Source organism: Anas acuta, chromosome Z (genome assembly GCF_963932015.1).
Source record: "Anas acuta chromosome Z, bAnaAcu1.1, whole genome shotgun sequence".
Classification (NCBI taxonomy): Eukaryota; Metazoa; Chordata; class Aves; order Anseriformes; family Anatidae; genus Anas; species Anas acuta.
Genome location: NC_089017.1, coordinates 49615671 through 49634298, shown reverse-complemented (window position 1 = coordinate 49634298; position 18628 = coordinate 49615671). Strand labels below are relative to the sequence as shown.

Sequence of the window (18628 nt, the reverse complement as noted above, 5' to 3'; positions counted from 1 at the left end):
TCCCTCTCTGCTCTCTCTCAGCTGCCAGTGTGACTTGCAGCATGCACCTGTGGCATGGTCTCCCTGCAATCCACCTGCCCTTTCTCACGGGAGAAATGGTCCAGGTAGAGAAGGTGGGGAGAGTGACCCTGGACAGCCTCACGCCCTCTTCAGTTTTCCCCTTTCCTATCATCACATCCATTGAAGGCAGGCAGCTGCTCTCTGTGCCCCTTCCCGAGCTGCCCACTGCTCCTGGCTCTGTGCTGAGGAGTTTTACACACACCGTGGCTCCCCCAGGACAGTTCCTCTGTTTCCCCACTTCACTTGGTCAGGACGCAGAAAAATCTTGTGGTTCTTGGGCAATTTTGCCAGCCTGTGGTCTGTGCTGGATTTCAACAGTCACTGTCTTCATCCTGGCTTGCTTGCGGGTAGGAAGGATGTCTTGCACTTCTAACCAATACCAGCTGGACATTGTGGCTGGGATTGAAATTTTTGCACCCTCCCCCTGTACTCAGTTCAAAACTGGGATGACAAGTCTCTCCTGAATGCACACCCAGACCCTGCTTGTCTCTGCCCACACCTGAATTGTGTTGGGTTTGGGATGCAGATGGAAAGGAAGAGGGTAACATCTTCCATGCATGTAGCTGTCTGTTAGCACTCCATCCCCTTTTCTTCTGTCCAGCAAACCTCCTAAGAAAACCCCACACTGACACCTCAAAGCAATACAGTTCTCTCGTATCCTAGAGCAAGACATGGCAGGGAAATGCAGATGTAGAGATTTCCATTGGGCAGATTTGGACTACTCACCCATAAAGACAGATAACAGGAGCCTCCAGGGCATGCCTCACCTATTCACTAAACTCTATGCTGGTACTGAATGACTTATACAAAAAACAGCCTACCCCTTAGTGCTGCAACTGTAGCTAAGATGGGATTTGTCAGAGAACCAAAGGATCAAAGAATGACTGAGGTTGGAAAGGATCTCTGGAGGTCATGAGGAAAAAGCTCCCTGCCCAATCAGGGCCACCTGGGCCATGTTGCTGAGTACCACAGTTGCAGTGACCAGGAGGGAGGCCTGGGGCGACGGGGATTGGCACGGGCTGGCCCCAGGCACCCCCTGGCACCAAACCTCCCACTGGGAGCAGCTACAGAGCTGCAGGCCTGCGGCTGGGCAGCACGCGCTGTCAGGGGGAGCACAGCAGTGGGGCCGGGCACCTGGGGAGGAGAGGGGAGTACCGAGACGAACACCCCAGCCCTCCTGGCCAAGGGCGGCATCGCCGTGCCCCAACCCCACCAGACCTCACAGCGGGCACGCCAGGAGGCGGTGGGCACAGCAGCAGGAAGAGGGGGAGATGTCAGTAGGGCTGGGGATGGCGACACCAAATACATTGTTAGCTGCACTGAGACTTTATATAAATATGATTTATTTTCTACATTGTATAGTTTTATGTCCTGAGGGCCTTCCGTGTGCCCCACCCGCTGGCCCGGCCCTGTTGTGGCCAGCACCTGGGGCGCTGCCCTAGTGTTGCCGGCGGGGTGGCCTCTTCTTGGCTGCTGGAGAAGAGGCCTGGGAGGTGGGGGCCCTCCTCTTCGGGGCTCGCCGGGGCCCCCTTTGGGGATGGTCCCTGCCCTGGTCTGCTGTGGAGGCTCCAGGCACAGCCTCCGGTGTCTCCTCCCGGGGCGCTTCTTGTGCCAGGCTAGAGGGGGGGAGGCCGGGACCCCCTTGAAGGGCAGCACTGGAGCTGCCCGCAAGTTCGTCTGTGCTGGCTCCAGCAGCGCTGTTGGAGGGCTCTGCACCAGCACCAGGAGGCCCCTCTCGGGAGGCAGAAGGCCTGGGGCCAGCTGCGGGGCTGCCTGCCTGTCCCATGGCAGCACGGGAGCCCTCCAGGCCCAGCAGGCGGTGGGCCACCCAGCTGCACCGCTGCACGGTGATGCCGATGAGCCGGTGCACAAAGGTGGCTGCGTGCTCCGGCATGGAAAGCTGCAGCAGCTGCACCAGGCGATCTTCATCCAGCCCCAGGAGGCCCACGGCGGAGGTGAGGAGGTCTTCCACCATTTGCGCCTCCGCGTGGTCAGCCCCATGGATGCGCCTCAGCTCCTGGCGCAGCCAGGGCAGCACGGGACGGATGAGAGTTGGGTGGTCCCGCAAAAGGGAGGCCCAAACTTCAGGCTGGAGGCCTCCCACAAGAGCCGGCCCTGCAGCTGATGGTGGTGCTGCAGGACGGTGACGGGGGTTGGTGGTGGCTGCGCGGCCACGAGCTCTCCCAGCCGGCTGGGCCATGAGGGATGCTTCTGCCGGCGCTGGGATGACGACCTCCTTAAATTTGTTGTCTGCCCGCACCGAGTGCACGATGGAGCTGACCCTCCTCTTGCAGAGGGGGCACTCGGGCTTGCTCTCCACCCACTGCTGGATGCATCGGAAGCAGAACTGGTGGAGACATGGCATCACGTAGCCCACGTTGTCCCAGGTGTCAAGGCAAATGGGGCAGCGGCTCTCCAGTGCCGTGGCCATGCTCTCCAGCTGCTGCAGTGGGCTGCGTGGAGCAGGGGATGAGGGGCTGCTCCTCCTCACTGCTGCTGCACCAGCAGCTGTCACGCTGCAAAAGGCAGAGAAGAGGCCACGGTCATCGGCTGGTGTGGGGGCAGCTGCAAGAGCTGTGCAGGTCCCCAGAGGAGGAAACCCTTCCAGCTGCCCAGGGCCCAGGGCAAGGTGTCCCCACCGCGCTTACCTCTGCTGCTGCGAGCGCTCCTCCTGGGTCTCCCGACGGCCCGAACGACGCAGGGCCGTGGAAGAAGCTCTGATGGCTCTGGGAAGGGCACTGAGAGCTGCTGCAGCAACTCCCAGGGCACGACACCAGCACCAAGGCCAACCTCGCTCCTCACTCCAGACCTCACGCAACCGCTCAGCCGGAGTGCGGGCACTAGCCGGCGCGGTGGGACTCTGCGCCCGCATATGAGCAGCCAGGGCCACGCAGTCACAATCCATTGCTCACAGACGTCACAGTCCATTGCTTGGAGACGCCACCAGCCACCCGTAGGAGGTATCCCAAGGGCCCATCCTCACCTCGGCAGCTCTCTGGCCCCAGATTCTGAGCCTCCCGCAATGCTCGTGTCCACTCCATGCCCCCCAGCTTTTGTCTTGTCCGTGGCACTGGTGTTTCCCAGCAGTGCAGGGTCCCTGGCTGTGCCTTCCCAGGGCCCCGTCCCGGTCACCTTGGCTACGCCATGTGTCTTCAAGCACATACAGCAGGAGGGTCCGTTCGATCACAGCTCGGGCCTGCCTCTCAGGCTGCACCACACAGTCCCTCCAGTCCTGCCCATGCCCCAGCACTGCTGGCCTGCCCTCTGGGCTCCCGTGCTTCCTCCCACGCTGGGTGGAAGTCAGCCCTCTGCTTGCTCCCGGGGACTTTCTCCCGTCTGTCTTTACTCGCTGGGGAGAGCGGGGCTGATGGTGCCCTCTGCTCAGCACCCATCAGGCCTCGCCCAGGCACTGCGTCCTTTGTAGGGTCCTGGGCAGGAGAAGGCAACCAGGGCTGGCTCAGCATGGCTCAGAAGAGGTTTAGGGGCACCTAACAGCACGCTCTGGTGCCTTTGGGGAAGGCATCAAGGAAAGGGGGCCTGGCTCCTCACAGCAGTGCCTGGTGAGAGAGGGAGGGGCAGTGGCATCAGATGGAACTGGCCAGGTTCAGGCTGGATATAAAGGAAAAAAAAGCACAAGGATCAACAAAAAGTCTAAAAGACAAGAAAAAATCTTTCTACAAATACATCAGTGCAAAACGGAGGACTAAGGAGAATCTCCATCCTTTACTGGATGCGGGGTGAAACCTTTTTACAAAAGATGAGGAAAGGCGGAGGTGCTTAATGCCTTCTTTGCCTCAGTCTTTAGCGGCAATACCGGTTGTTCTCTGGATACCCAGTACCCTGAGCTGATGGAAGGGGATGGAGAGCAGGATGTGGCCCTCACTATCCACGACGAAATGGTTGGCAACCTGCTACGGCACTTGGATGTGCGCAAGTCGATGGGGCCAGATGGGATCCACATAAGAGTACTGAGAGAACTGGCAGAGGAGCTGGCCAAGCCGCTTTCCATCATTTATCAGCAGTCCTGGCTATCGGGGGAGGTCCCAGTTGACTGGTGGCTAGAAAACGTGACGCCCATCTACAAGAAGGGCCGGAGGGCAGACCCAGGGAACTACAGGCCTGTCAGTTTGACCTCAGTGCCAGGGAAGCTCATGGAGCAGATTCTCTTGAGAGTCATCACGTGGCACTTGCAGGGCAAGCAGGCGATCAGGCCCAGTCAGCATGGGTTTATGGAAGGCAGGTCCTGCTTGACGAGCGTGATCTCCTTCTATGACAAAGTGACGCGCTGGGTGGATTCAGCAAGGCTTTTGATACTGTTTCCCACAGCATTCTCCTCAATAAACTGAATGCTTGTTGTTTAGACTGGCGTACACTTCGTTGGGTTAGAAACTGGCCACTGGAACAGGGCTGGACAGCCGGGCCCAACGAGTTGTGGTGAATGGAGTCAAGTCCAGTTGGAGGCCGGTCACTAGTGGCAGTCCCCAGGGCTCAGTACTGGGGCCAGTCCTCTTTAATATCTTCCTCGGTGATCTGGATGAGGGCATTGAGTGCACCCTCAGTAAGTTTGCAGATGACACCAAGCTAGGTGCGTGTGTCAATCTGCTCGAGGGCAGGAAGGCTCTGCAGGAGGATCTGGACAGGACACAGTCACTTTTCCTAGGAGCTTTTTGTGTTCAGTTCCTGTGGCCCCTTGGACTGGGATGGAGGTTGTGCTCGGGTCCCAGCTCAGCTGTGGGGCTGAGCGGGGCTCAGTACCCCTTGGTCAATGTCTGCAGGGTGATGGGTTCAAACAGTGCTGCTCAGCCCCAGGGTCTCTGCCTGCCCTCAGCAATCAGAGCAGCACTTGGGAAGAAAGTGCAGCCTTTTCCCTGTCCAGCCTGTTTGGTTTGGGATACCAAGGCAGTGCCTTTTTGGGACAGGAAGAGAATGCACCGTATTGCCCAATTCATCCAATAGTGTCAGCCCACAGAAATACAGACCCCAGGCTGAGCAGTGCCCATGCTTCATGTTCCCTGGACAGCAGCACCAGTTTCACCTCCTCACCTTCCATGTGTAGTGGGTTTATGTGGCAAGGTTTTGGTAGCAGGGGGCCATAGGGGTGGTTTCTGTGAGAAGGATCTAGAAGCTGCCCCATGTTTGGTAAGGGCCGCACTGTTTTCCAGAGCTGAGCCAATAAGCGATGTTGTTTTGCTCCTCAGTGAGAGCGGATTTAAGACAGGGAAAAAAAAAAAACAACACAGCAGCTGGGAGAGTGAGGGGTGTGAGGAACGGCCTTGCAGGCACCAAGGTCAGTGCAGAAGGAGGGGGAGAGGTGCTCCAGGCGCCGGAGCAGAAGTCCCCTGCGGCCTGTGGTGAGGACCATGGTGAAGCAGGATGTCCCCCTGCAGCCCATGGAGTACCATGGTGGAGCAGGGTTCCATGCTGCAGCCCGTGGAGAGGAGCCCATGCAGGAGCAGGTGACCTGGCAGGAGCTGCTGCCCGTGGGGGAGCCAGGTTGGAGCAGTTTTCTCCCGAGGGATGGACCCCGTGGTACGGACCCATATCTGGAGCAGTTCTGGAAGAGCTGCTGCCTGTGGGAAGCCCACGCCGGATCAGTTCATCAAGGACTGCATCCCGTGGGTGGGACCCCACAGCACAGGGGACGAGAGTGACCGAGAAGGAGCGGCAGAGAAGAAGTGCTGTAGACTGACCATAGCCCCCATTCCCCCATTCCCCTGCGCCGCTCGGGGGGAGGAGGTAGAAGACGGTGGATGGGGGGGAAGGTGCTTTTGGTCTCTTTCCTTTGTTTCTCACTTCTCTAGCTTGTTAGTAATAAGCAATAAATCTTACTATCTCCTTATGCCGAGTCTGTTTTACCCATTACAATAATTACTGAGTGATCTTCTCGTCCTTATCTCAACCTTTGAGCCCTTTTCATCATATTTTCTCCCCATTCCTCTTTGAGGAGGGGGAGTGAGAGAGCGGCTGTGGTGGAGCTCAGCTGCCCACTCAAGTGGAACCACGACAGTCCACTTATTGCCATTGATATGATGCCCCTTGAGCCTCTTCCGGGCTGAACAACCCCAGCTCTCAGCCTCTCCTCATAGGAGAGGTGTTCCAGTCCCTTGACCATTTTGGTGGCTCCACATTGGACTCTCTCCAGGATGTGTAGGTCTCTCTTGCACTGGGCACCCCAGAACTGGACACAGTACTCCAGGTGTAGCTTCAGCAGTGCTGAGGAGAAGGGAAGCATCACCTCCTTCAACCTGCTGGCAACATGCTTACTAGTCCAGCCCAGAATACCACCAGACTTCATTAGAGCAAGGTCGCATTGCTGGATCATGTACAACTTCTTATCCAGCAGGATACCTGCCTCCTTTTCTGCAAAGACATCTTTTAGCTGGGTGGCCCTGGCAAATACTAGTTCATGTGTTTTTTCCTCAGGACTTTGTACTGCTCTGAGAAATAGTTTTGAAAAGAGGTCATTCTCCACAGCTTAACAGTTCTGTGGGCACTGTGAGCAAAGCATTGGGTTTGTTGACCTTCAGAGGTCCCTACCAGCCAGCAGGATGCTGTGACTGTATGGCCAGGGTGATGTCTGCATCCTGCTCTCATTCTGTCAGTGCCTGTACATCTGTGTGCGGCCTGCACCAACCACAGAGATATCTCATTGGCTGTCACCAGCCTGCTCTCCAGGTCATGTAATTTCTCCTTAAAGTCAGACTTTATCTCTTTATTTACAAAAATTCCTCTCGCTGTTATTGTCTAATGCTCTGGGGCTTGCCAAATGTCAGAGTGAAGAACAGGCTGTCTGATCACGCCTGTCCACTAGTGAGGCCCAAAGCTAGCCAGACCAGCCTTTCCTGAGCCTGCAAGTAAGTGTGCAGAGACACCTGTAGCAGGAAAATATCCTGAGAACAACATTCCCAGGCAAGAGGTCTCCTAAGGGTGGGACTAAAGATTGTGTTCAAAACATATTCAGGCCTCACAGTGATGTTTCTGGCAGCAACTTTTGATACTACAGTGTCAATGGAAAGGTATGACTGCGTCCTCCCTGGAAAAAGCTCTCATGTAGCCAGGGATGAGAAATGAAGAGGAAGAGAAAGGGCAGTGAAAAGCCCAAGGATGTAAACAGCTTCCTTGTGCTTGAAAGGGTGCTTTCTCTCCATGGACAGTTGCCTTTATATTTCCCAAGAGGAAAAATGGACCAATGTCCGATGGTTTAATGTGCAGTCATACACTCTTACTTCAATGGAGTTTGCAATCAGCAAAAGATCTCAACCTGTAAATCCAGGCCATTTTCATGCATGGATAAAGCTAACATGTGGGATTGTCTCCTACATCTAGAAAAAGTTGTTGAGCATCCGTAGAAAGCCCTGGGAAGGATGTCTCATCCTTGGCAGTGCTTGTCTAAGAGCCCAACATTAATGCTGGGTCGGTATGAAAGAGGTTGCATTTTTGGAAGTGGCATTGTAAACAGTCTTGTGGAACAAGAACCAAAGCTGTTGTTCAACTAAAGGGGAGGAAATTCTGAAGATGAAATGTTCTTCTTTCTCAGCACAATTGGTGCTGAGATCCTCTCCTTCTGAACAGCCTCACAGATAAGGAAGACAGGCTGTTGCCTCCACCACATTTTAGAGAATCCAAAGTATATTGGCTTTAGCTTGATTTGAGTTCATCATTTGAACTGTACTTAACATCTGAGCCTCTGAGATGTCCCCACTAGTGAATCCTAACGCAACTGGCACCATGTGTGACCTGGCTAGACCCAGACTAAAGCCAGAATTTTGCAGGGGATAGGAAAGCTCCTGTCAGGCCTCAGGAATCAGAACAGCTGCTTTTTGGTCATTCCAGTCCTTTTTGTAATGCCACAGATAAGGCTGAAGCTAAAGGTCGTATGTGGGGATGGTTGAGCTGGTAATGCCATAATGCTGACTGGTGTCGTATGAAGGAACTTTCACAGGAAGAAATTTGAATCAGAGAAGTACAAAAATTGCAACCTTCACATTTTAATATTGACAGAAAATTGAGGGGACCAACAGTTGATAGTTCAAAGATAATGAACTGTGCTCTGAAAAGGAGATAAAATAGATTAAACAAAATAATCTGATATGTTCCTAATAATAACCTGCAACAATTGCTGAGAAATTCTTCTGAAATGAATCAAAGCACACATTCCCAGAACAGAGTACACTTTTCCCAGAGAGAGAAGATGAAACTCAGACATTTTTTTACAGACTCAAAACTGTACTAAAATGATAAATAAAAATAATAATAATAAAATAATAATAATTAAAAAAATAAAAAGGGGGAATGATAGAGCACATTTTGTTCTAAGGAAGGGATTAAACAGGCAATCCAGTTAGGGAACTAAAATAGGGTAAAGAAAAGGTAAATAAATTTTTGTGATGGTATGGACAAGGAGGCTTCAAATGCATCATGTCAAGTAATGCAATGCAGTCTGAAAAAAAGTTGCTGTTGCTGTTAGGAGATAAACCTCAAATTGAAAAAGTCTAACAGATTACAGCTGGTAAAGAAACAGCATGAAGTGTGATCTTGTAGACTTTCAGTGCTACAAGTGGGGAAGCTGATGGCATGCACTTTGAGGAGTGTGTGGGGAGGAAACATATGTCAGTACTGAAGAAGGTGCCATTAAGGATTAGATGCTCTGCAAGAGGAACAGAGAGCTGTGAGAATGCATACAAATATCTTTTTGCAAAATGGTGTGGAAAATAGCACCTGATTAGAAAGGGTTGTAATTTGTATAGTGTGCGTGTGAATGGGACATGCAAAACTGTGCTGAGAAGCCCCAGGTGCTGAGAGGCCCCAGAGTGACAGTGATAAAGAGGCAGATGACCACTAGCTGGATTAAACAGCAACTGAGGATTCACAAAAACACTTTTGACACAAACAAGGAGTCGGATTGAAAATAAGTAGGAAAGAAGCCTGAACCTTTGTGATGGCAGGGAATGAAAGCAGTAAAGAGAGAAGCAGTCATGTCATTTGGCAGTGCCAGAAGTGGAACCTCTGGCATTGCACCTTGTGGGGAGACTGGCTGAAACACACGTAGTTGCTTTGTATTTATTTATTTATGTATTTATTTATTTATTCAAATTGATTAGCAGCAGAATCTTTCTGAGGAGGAAGACAGAATAGTCGTAGGATGAAGACAAAGGGCTGCTTACATTGGCAGTGCTGCTGAGGCACAGCTTTGGCAAAGTACACCCTGCAGTCTTTCGAGTAATAATGAAAGCATCTTTGAATGCTTGCCTGAGGGTAAGTGTCTTTGGAAAAGAGAGGAAAACTTACAGGCAAGCCCTGTCAGCAAGACAAGGGCAGATGTAGATGTGCTCCATTCCTTTTTAACCTCAAGGGTGCACAGTCAGGGAAGATCTTGATCCTTTCTCAGGATGTCCATCGGGGTACATACCTCACTGCTGTCTCTTCTCTGGCTGCACTTAGTTATGCACTTCAAAATTACTTGAGATTCCTACTGTGCAGGGGGAAATATATATATAGCCAGCTATTCTGGTTTCTTATATATATATTAGAAACATAAATCTAAAATATATATATTAGAAACCAGAATAGCTGGGTAGACACTTCAGTTCTAGCTGTTCCAGTTCATCACATCACTCCACTGCTCTCATCCCCATCTGTTCTGACACAAACTTCTGCCCTACCTGAAGACATGTAAGATTTTCTCAAAGGTCCTGTGTTTTCTTAATCCACATACATGTTAGTCCCTCTTAGCCCAGAGACACCAGGGTCCGGCAATGGATATTCTTACATTTGAAAGTGTCATTGTCCCTGTTTCAGACAACTACAAGTGACTGCAGGAGACTCTGATGCATCAGGACTGCTAACAAGATGCTATGTTAGAGGTATGAGATTTTGGAGTTGGCACAAGTGGCTCTTCGTGAGCAGCAAAGCCAGCATGCTGTACTGAGTTTATGTGGCAAAATTTTGATAGAATGGGGAGCTTAAGAGGTGGCCTCTGTGACAAGAGACATGTGTCTGCCCTTGTGTTGGACAAGAGCCGGTTCCACCCAGCTCCAAAATGGACCTGCCACTGGCCAAAGTCAAGTGCATCAGCGACACTGCTGGCACCTCTGTGACCACAGAATCACAGAGTCATTCATCTTTGAAAAGAGCTCCAAGATCATCTGGTCCAACCATCGCCCTACCACCACCATCACCCCCTAAATCGTGTCCCTTATATTAACTATGTGATAACATAGTTAAGAGAGGGAAAAGAACACTGTACAGCTTCTGTGGCAGAGGAGTAAGAAAAATGTGAGAGAAACAACTTTGCAGACACCAAGGTCAGAGAAAAAGGAGGGCTGGAAGTGCTCCAGGCATCAGAGTAAAGATTCCCCTGTAGCCTGTGGAGAAGGCCGTGGCTGATCAGGTTATCCCCTTGAGGGCCATGGAGGACTGTCTTTGAGCAGATCTCCCCCTTGTGGGCCGCGGAGGACACTCTTTGAGCAGATTTCCACGCTGCAGCCCACGAAGAACCCCTCATTGGGGCAGGGGGATGTGGTCTGAAGGAAGCTGCAGCTCACAGAGAGCCCTCCCTGGAGCAGGCTCGTGGCAGGAACGGTGTCCCGTGGGGTCCCACACTGAAGCAGTCTGTTCCTGAAGGACTGTTCTCCATGGAGAGGACCCACACAGGAGCAGCCACAGGGCTGAACTGAGCACACAGTGCACTGCTACTGCTCCATGTGAGACCCCAGGCCTGTACGGGTGTCTTCAGCCTAAGAAAACCACCACCTCTTTCCCCATGTACATGTATGAGGTGCTTTAAATGAAACTGTGTAGCAATACAGTCCCAGAGAAAGAAGAAACCAAGGTGTTTCACCACCCGCTGCTGCTCAGAGCCATGACTTCTGTGGTGCACTGGCAGCTGCACACCCATGGGTGCTGCTCCCACAGCGGGGCCAGCCATGCCCGCAGCAAGCAGGCCGTGAGTGCTGCTCGCATCCAAATCACATCTAAACTGACTAGTAAACTCCCCTAGAACAGGAAGACCTTGCCACAAGGATATTCACAGAATCACAGAATTTCTAGGTTGGAAGAGACCTTAAGATCATCGAGTCCAACCTCTGACCTAACACTAACAGTCCCCACTAAACCATATCCCTAAGCTCTACCTCTAAACGTCTTTTAAAGACCTTGAGGGATGGTGACTCCACCACTTATCTGGGCAGCCTGTTCCAATGTCTAACAACCCTTTCAGTAAAGAAGTTCTTCCTAACATCCAACCTAAACCTCCCCTGGCGCAACTTAAGCCCATTCCCCCTCATCCTGTCACCAGGCACGTGGGAAACGGTATCAAAAGCCTTGCTGAAGTCAAGGTAGACCACATCCACAGCCTTTCCTTCATCTACCCAGCGCGTCACTTTGTCACAGAAGGAGATCAGGTTCGTCAAGCAGGACCTGCCTTTCATAAACCCATGCTGACTGGTCCTGATCGCCTGCTTGCCCTGCAAGTGCCGCGTGATGACTCTCAAGAGGATCTGCTCCATGAGCTTCCCTGGCACTGAGGTCAAACTGACAGGCCTGTAGTTCCCCGGGTCTGCCCTCCGGCCCTTCCTGTAGATGGGCATCACGTTTGCTAGCCGCCAGTCAGCTGGGACCTCCCTCGATAGCCAGGACTGTTGATAAATGATGGAAAGCGGCTTGGCCAGCTCCTCTGCCAGTTCTCTCAGTACCTTTGGGTGGATCCCATCCAGCCCCATCAACTTGCGCACATCCAAGTGCCGTAGCAGGTCGCCAACCATTTCTTCATGGATAGTGAGGGCCACATCCTGCTCCCCATCCCCTTCCACCAGCTCAGGGTACTGGGTATCCAGAGAACAACCGGTATTGCTGCTAAAGACTGAGGCAAAGAAGGCATTAAGCACCTCCGCCTTTTCCTCATCTCTTCATAATGCCTATTTTTGAAACTAAATGCAATGTGTTAATAAGGAGCTTTATCTAGTTTTATCCAGTAGGCCAACTGCAATATTAGCAGTTTGGTGCTATGCATGCAGAATACTGTCATAAAAAAATAAAATAAAAAAATAATAAAATAAAATAAAATAAAATAAAATAAAATAAAATAAAATAAAATAAAATAAAATAAAATAAAATAAAATAAAATAAAATAAAATAAAATAATAAATAAAATAAAATAAAATAAAATAAAATAAAATAAAATAAAATAAAATAAAATAAAATAAAATAAAATAAATAAAATAAAATAAAATAAAATAAAATAAAATAAAATAAAATAAAATAAAATAAAATAAAATAAAATAAAATAAAATAAAATAATAAAAAGGTGAAGGCAATACCCATTGACACTAAAGTCACTGCTGGTCCTCTCACATTCCATTGTAAAGCAAACCCAAGAAGCCACATCAGTAAAGCTGGGGGTCACGAATTTACTCCTGTTAGCTCAGCCTCAGGTATTTTACCCATTGTAGATTCAGATTCTACTTCCTCTGGAGATTTTTCATACAAACGCGGGGAGGATTATTGTTTGTTGTTAAACACCTTACGATCAGAAACTTCAGAAACTTCCTCCTCCTCCACTGAATTTGGTTCAGAGATATCCTGTCATTTCCCCTTTTCCTTTACAAGACATTTTAGAGTGTCCCACTTCTTGGTTCTAAGAACCTGTACCAATCTGGATCATCTGTGAACTGCAAGGTGGAAGACAAATAAAAACGAAGGGCTGATGAGCCACTGAAAGGCAGTTTTCCATACAAAGCCTTAATTAGAAGATTGTAATTTGACTGATGCCTGTGGTTTACTTGCCTCCTTTGGAGAATAATCACTTGCTTTGACAGACCCTGTTCAGTTTAAGTCACTACTTCTACGTACATCCAGCACCAGCTGAACTCAAAATGCCTATAAACTGCAAGAGTCATGACAGAGGAGGACATTCACTCTGCCTGCAGGCAAATGTACCAGATGGGCAGCCTTGATTTTTCATAAGACTATTTAAAACCAAGTTTCAGCATGTCACGGACTCTCCAGTTACACAACAGTGCCACAGCAGGAGTAACCATGCACTCTGGACAATGCTCTTGCCTGGTTGTTTACAGCAACCCCCCAAAAGGGGAACAAAACAGCATGTCTAGGAGTCAGACCCAGAGAGAGATGAAAACTAAATCCATTTCCATCACACTGCTGATTAACAAGACAGATTTTGAACCATGACATAATATATATATATATAATATATATATATATATATATATATATAAAATATATTATATATATATAATATAATATATATATATATATATATCAGCCCAATGACTGAATGCTGAATGGATCACAGTACATTTTTTCCTGCATCAGCAACTGGAGGGAAGGCATTCCTTTGCAATGCAACACACTGAGCAATCCCAATTCTGCTCATGCAGGTGGAAGAAAAGGATTTTTGCTACTCAGATAGAGACAACTGGCACTATTGATTTAGCTGGGACTCCAGAAGAGTATTTGGCTTCTAACTACTACTTTGGAAAAAGACAAATTTCCTTCCTCACAAGGGTGTAACTGATCTTTGAGTTGCTGAATGGGGTGAATGGTGCAAATGTGCAGCACATCGCCTCCCAAGGAGGCTGGGAGGTGTTTCCTGATGGTGCCATGAATATGTGGCTTATTTTAGCTCTTGAAGCCAAGCAATACATTGGCAAAAAGCTGTGCTATGAGCTACTCTTAGATGATTGATTTCACCCATTTTCATCTTGGGTTTCCTCATCTATTCTTTTTTCCAGTGACTCTATATTCCAGGACAGAAAACCATGCATTTATCAAGCAGCCTTAGACAGTACACATTCTGGGGAAAACCACTGTGAAATGAGAGGTCTTCCTTGTGCATAAAGATACCAGCCTGGTCCTTGAGTGTTGACCGCTTGGAGATGGTGTAAACTGGCACATGCCTGGTCACAAACACAACCCTTCAAAGCCCCTCCTTTACCAGGGCTGTCTGTGTAGCAGTGACAGGGTAAAGTGCTACCTAAACCAAGCCAAAATCCACAGAATCATGGTTACAGGCACATATGCTCCCTGGGGTAACTGTAGTCTCTCATGCTGCTCCACGAGAAGATGCTAACTAAGCTGTCACCCCTCCCCAGGGCTGGTCCCTAATTCTGATTCCTCTCAAGGTAACAATGCTCAACTCACATGGCTTACAAAGAGCTAGAATCAAAGTCGTTTACTGTTTTCTTAATTACCTGCAATTACCCGCCAATCAACTTGTGCTTCTTGACCCCTAAGAGGTCTTATGTTGTGGCTGGAGAGGGCAAGCAGGCAGGCCCTGTGTTAACTCAGGTCCCTGGGGGCTCCCAAAGCTCAGAGGAAAAGCAGGAGCAGCAAAGGCTGGAAGAGGACAGCCTCAGCATCATCCTGACCCTGGGCTAGATACCCTCAAGCCACAACAATACGTAAATACACAGCCATGGAGCATTACATCCCTTCCACATTTAGAGCCACCACACACAACATCTTCACTCTGTGATCCAGGCACAGCTGCCTGAAAATCCTGAGAGTCTGGGGGTGTCACCTGCTTGTGGGCTCTGAGGGGACAGGAAAGACCCTCTGTGTGTTGTAGGAGCTGCAGATATGGGCTCCTGGTCTCTGGGGCAGGGAGGTGATGAGCCCCAGGGACTGCATGGAGAGGTGGGCAGTAGAGGGTGCAGGGTGCTGCTGGGCACACACAGAGGCAGACAAGATCCTGGGGCTTCGTGATCCAGCTGCTTTCTGTGCTCCTCAGCCCTTCATCAATTTACAAAATTAGCCTAAAAGTGAATCCCTGGGAATATCTGGATTGCTGGTCTGCCATTTAACAATACTCAAAATTGGAACTATTTAAAGACTTAGTGGACGAGATCCCCTGAAACACTGTCCTTAGGGACAAAGGAGCTGAACAGGGATGGCAACTCTTAAGGATGCTTTTCTTAGAGCACTAGAGCTCTCCCTCCCCCTGTGTAAGAAAGCAAACAGGGAGGGCAGGAAACCAGGATGGCTGAAGAGGACAGGGATGCTGCTTGGATGTGCAGGGATGGGATCAGGAAAGCCAAGGCACAGATGGAGCTGAGCCTGGCAAGAACAAGAAGGAGGGATTTTATGGGTACATTGGCCAGAAAAGAAAGGACAAAGAGTGCGTACCCCCTCTGACGGATGAGGAGGGAGGACTGGTAATGACAGACATGGAGAAGGCTGAGGTACTCAGCAACTTCACTGCCTCAGCCTTCACTGCCAGGCAGTTCCCACGTCTCTCCAGCGCCTGAGCCTATAGGCAAGGACTGGGAGAGCAAAGTCCCTCCCTCTGTAAGCGAAGAGCAGGTTGGAGACCCCCTGATGAAACTGGACAGGTACCGGTCTGAGGGAATCTGCCTGAGGGAACAGGCAGATGGAGCTGCCAAGCCTCTCTCCATTGTATTTGGTAAGTCCTGGCAGTCAGGTGAAGTCCCTGGAAGTGAATGAAAAAAGGGAAACACCACTCCCATTTTTAACAAGGGTAGAAAGGAGGACCTGGCAAACTACAGACCAGTGAGCCTCACCTCTGTGCCTGGTAAGATCATGGAACAGATCCTCCTGGAAGCAATGCTAAGACACATGCAGGACATGGAGATGATCCGAGACAGCCAGCACGGCTTCACAAAGGACAATATAAATTATAATTTTATTATTAAAAAGAATGGAGAGTGACTCTTTACTCGTGTAGATAATGATAGGACAAGGGGTATTCGTTTTAAACTGAAAGAGGGGAGATTTAGATTAGATGTTAGGAGGAAATTCTTCACTTAGAGGGTGATGAGGCACTAGAACAGGTTGCCCAGAGAAGCTGTGGATGCCCCATCCCTGGAGGTGTTCAAGGCCAGGATGGATGGGGTTCTGGCAAATGTAATCTACTGGGTGGCATCCCTGCCTGTGTCAGAGGGGTTGGAACTAGATGAACATTAAGGTCCCTCCCAACCCAAGCCATTCAATGATTCTATGATTAATGATCCTTGTGCTTTTGTTTCCCTTATATCCAGCCTGAACCTGGCCAGTTCCATCTGATGCCACTGCCCCTCCCTCTCCCACCAGGCACTGCTGTGAGGAGCCAGGCCCCCTTTCCTTGATGCCTTCCCCAAAGGCACCAGAGTGTGCTGTTAGGTGCCCCTAAACCTCTTCTGAGCCATGCTGAGCCAGCCCTGGTTGCCTTCTCCTGCCCAGGACCCTACAAAGGACGCAGTGCCTGGGCGAGGCCTGATGGGTGCTGAGCAGAGGGCACCATCAGCCCTGCTCTCCCCAGCGAGTAAAGACAGACGGGAGAAAGTCCCCGGGAGCAAGCAGAGGGCTGACTTGCACCCAGCGTGGGAGGAAGCACGGGAGCCCAGAGGGCAGGCCAGCAGTGCTGGGGCATGGGCAGGACTGGAGGGACTGTGTGGTGCAGCCTGAGAGGCAGGCCCGAGCTGTGATCGAACGGACCCTCCTGCTGTATGTGCTTGAAGACACAAGGCGTAGCCAAGGTGACCGGGACGGGGCCCTGGGAAGGCACAGCCAGGGACCCCACACTGCTGGGAAACACCAGTGCCACGGACAAGACAAAAGTTGGGGGGCATGGAGTGGACACGAGCATTGCGGGAGGCTCAGAATTTGGGGCCAGAGAGCTGCCGAGGTGAGGATGGGCCATTGGGATACTTCCTACGGGTGGCTGGTGGCGTCTCCAAGCGATGGACTGTGACGTCTGTGAGCAGTGGATTGTGACTGCGTGGCCCTGGCTGCTCATATGCGGGCGCAGAGTCCCACCGCGCCGGCTAGTGCCCGCACTCCGGCTGAGCGGTTGCGTGAGGTCTGGAGTGAGGAGCGAGGTTGGCCTTGGTGCTGGTGTCGTGCCCTGGGAGTTGCTGCAGCAGCTCTCAGTGCCCTTCCCAGAGCCATCAGAGCTTCTTCCACGGCCCTGCGTCGTTCGGGCCGTCGGGAGACCCAGGAGGAGCGCTCGCAGCAGCAGAGGTAAGCGCGGTGGGGACACCTTGCCCTGGGCCCTGGGCAGCTGGAAGGGTTTCCTCCTCTGGGGACCTGCACAGCTCTTGCAGCTGCCCCCACACCAGCCGATGACCGTGGCCTCTTCTCTGCCTTTTGCAGCGTGACAGCTGCTGGTGCAGCAGCAGTGAGGAGGAGCAGCCCCTCATCCCCTGCTCCACGCAGCCCACTGCAGCAGCTGGAGAGCATGGCCACGGCACTGGAGAGCCGCTGCCCCATTTGCCTTGACACCTGGGACAACGTGGGCTACGTGATGCCATGTCTCCACCAGTTCTGCTTCCAATGCATCCAGCAGTGGGTGGAGAGCAAGCCCGAGTGCCCCCTCTGCAAGAGGAGGGTCAGCTCCATCGTGCACTCGGTGCGGGCAGACAACAAATTTAAGGAGGTCGTCATCCCAGAGCCGGCAGAAGCGTCTCTCATCACCCAGCCGGCTGGGAGAGCTCGTGGCCGCGCAGCCACCACCGACCCCCGTCACCGTCCTGCAGCACCACCATCAGCTGCAGGGCCGGCTCTTGTGGGAGGCCTCCAGCCTGAAGTTTGGGCCTCCCTTTTCCGAGACCACCCAACTCTCATCCGTCCCGTGCTGCCCTGGCTGCGCCAGGAGCTGAGGCGCATCCATGGGGCTGACCACGCGGAGGCGCAAATGGTGGAAGACCTCCTCACCTCCGCCGTGGGCCTCCTGGGGCTGGATGAAGATCGCCTGGTGCAGCTGCTGCAGCTTTCCATGCCGGAGCACGCAGCCAGCTTTGTGCAGCAGCTCATCAGCATCACCGTGCAGCGGTGCAGCTGGGTGGCCCACCGCCTGCTGGGCCTGGAGGGCTCCCGTGCTGCCATGGGACAGGCAGGCAGACCCGCAGCTGCCCCCAGGCCTTCTGCCTCCCGAGAGGGGCCTCCTGGTGCTGGTGCAGAGCCCTCCAACAGCGCTGCTGGAGCCAGCACAGACGAACTCGCGGGCAGCTCCAGTGCTGCCCTTCAAGGGGGTCCCGGCCTCCCCCCCTCTAGCCTGGCACAAGAAGCGCCCCGGGAGGAGACACCGGAGGCTGTGCCTGGAGCCTCCACAGCAGACCAGGGCAGGGACCATCCCCAAAGGGGGCCCCGGCGAGCCCCGAAGAGGAGGGCCCCCACCTCCCAGGCCTCTTCTCCAGCAGCCAAGAAGAGGCCACCCCGCCGGCAACACTAGGGCAGCGCCCCAGGTGCTGGCCACAACAGGGCTGGGCCAGCGGGTGGGGTACACGGAAGGCCCTCAGGAAATACAATGTAGGAAATAAATCATATATATATAAAGTCTCAGTGTAGCTAACGATGTATTTGGTGCCAGGGGGTGCCTGGGTTCAACAAGTCCAAGCACCAGGTGCTGCACCTGTGTCGGAGCAATACCAGACACGAGAGGAACTCCCTGACAGCAGCCCTGTGGAGAGGGATTTGGGGGTTCTGTTGGATGAGCAGCTCGACATGAGGCAGCAGGGCGTGCTTGCGGCCCAGAAGACCAGCTGCCTCCTGGGCTACATCAAAAGCAGCGTGGCCAGCAGGGGAGGGAGGGGATTGCCCCCCTCTGCTCTGC

At 51.9% G+C, this 18628-nt stretch overlaps 2 protein-coding genes across 2 annotated transcripts; one reads left to right on the top strand and one right to left on the bottom strand.

Annotated features, from left to right (window-relative positions):
- Nucleotides 1-1498: 1498 nt before the first annotated feature.
- LOC137848161 (E3 ubiquitin-protein ligase Topors-like) lies at nt 1499-3861 on the bottom strand. The gene is made up of 2 exons (XM_068667124.1): nt 2709-3861; nt 1499-2576 (listed from the first exon to the last, which is right to left on the bottom strand). Exons 1-2 carry the CDS (start codon nt 2963-2965, stop codon nt 1499-1501), a joined length of 1335 nt encoding a protein of 444 aa, XP_068523225.1. The 5' UTR covers nt 2966-3861.
- Nucleotides 3862-16079: 12218 nt separating this feature from the next.
- On the top strand, nt 16080-18247 carry LOC137848160 (E3 ubiquitin-protein ligase Topors-like). Its single transcript, XM_068667123.1, has 2 exons — nt 16080-17037; nt 17170-18247. Exons 1-2 carry the CDS (start codon nt 16814-16816, stop codon nt 18245-18247), a joined length of 1302 nt encoding a protein of 433 aa, XP_068523224.1. The 5' UTR covers nt 16080-16813.
- The last annotated feature ends 381 nt before the right edge of the window (nt 18248-18628 follow it).

Coding starts and splice junctions, on each gene's coding strand:
- LOC137848161 (XM_068667124.1), bottom strand. CDS start 2,965: ATGGATTGTGACTGCGTGGCCCTGGCTGCTCATATGCGGGCGCAGAGT. Junction 2,577..2,708: donor GAGCGCTCGCAGCAGCAGAG/GTAAGCGCGGTG, acceptor TGCCTTTTGCAG/CGTGACAGCTGCTGGTGCAG.
- LOC137848160 (XM_068667123.1), top strand. CDS start 16,814: ATGCGGGCGCAGAGTCCCACCGCGCCGGCTAGTGCCCGCACTCCGGCT. Junction 17,038..17,169: donor GAGCGCTCGCAGCAGCAGAG/GTAAGCGCGGTG, acceptor TGCCTTTTGCAG/CGTGACAGCTGCTGGTGCAG.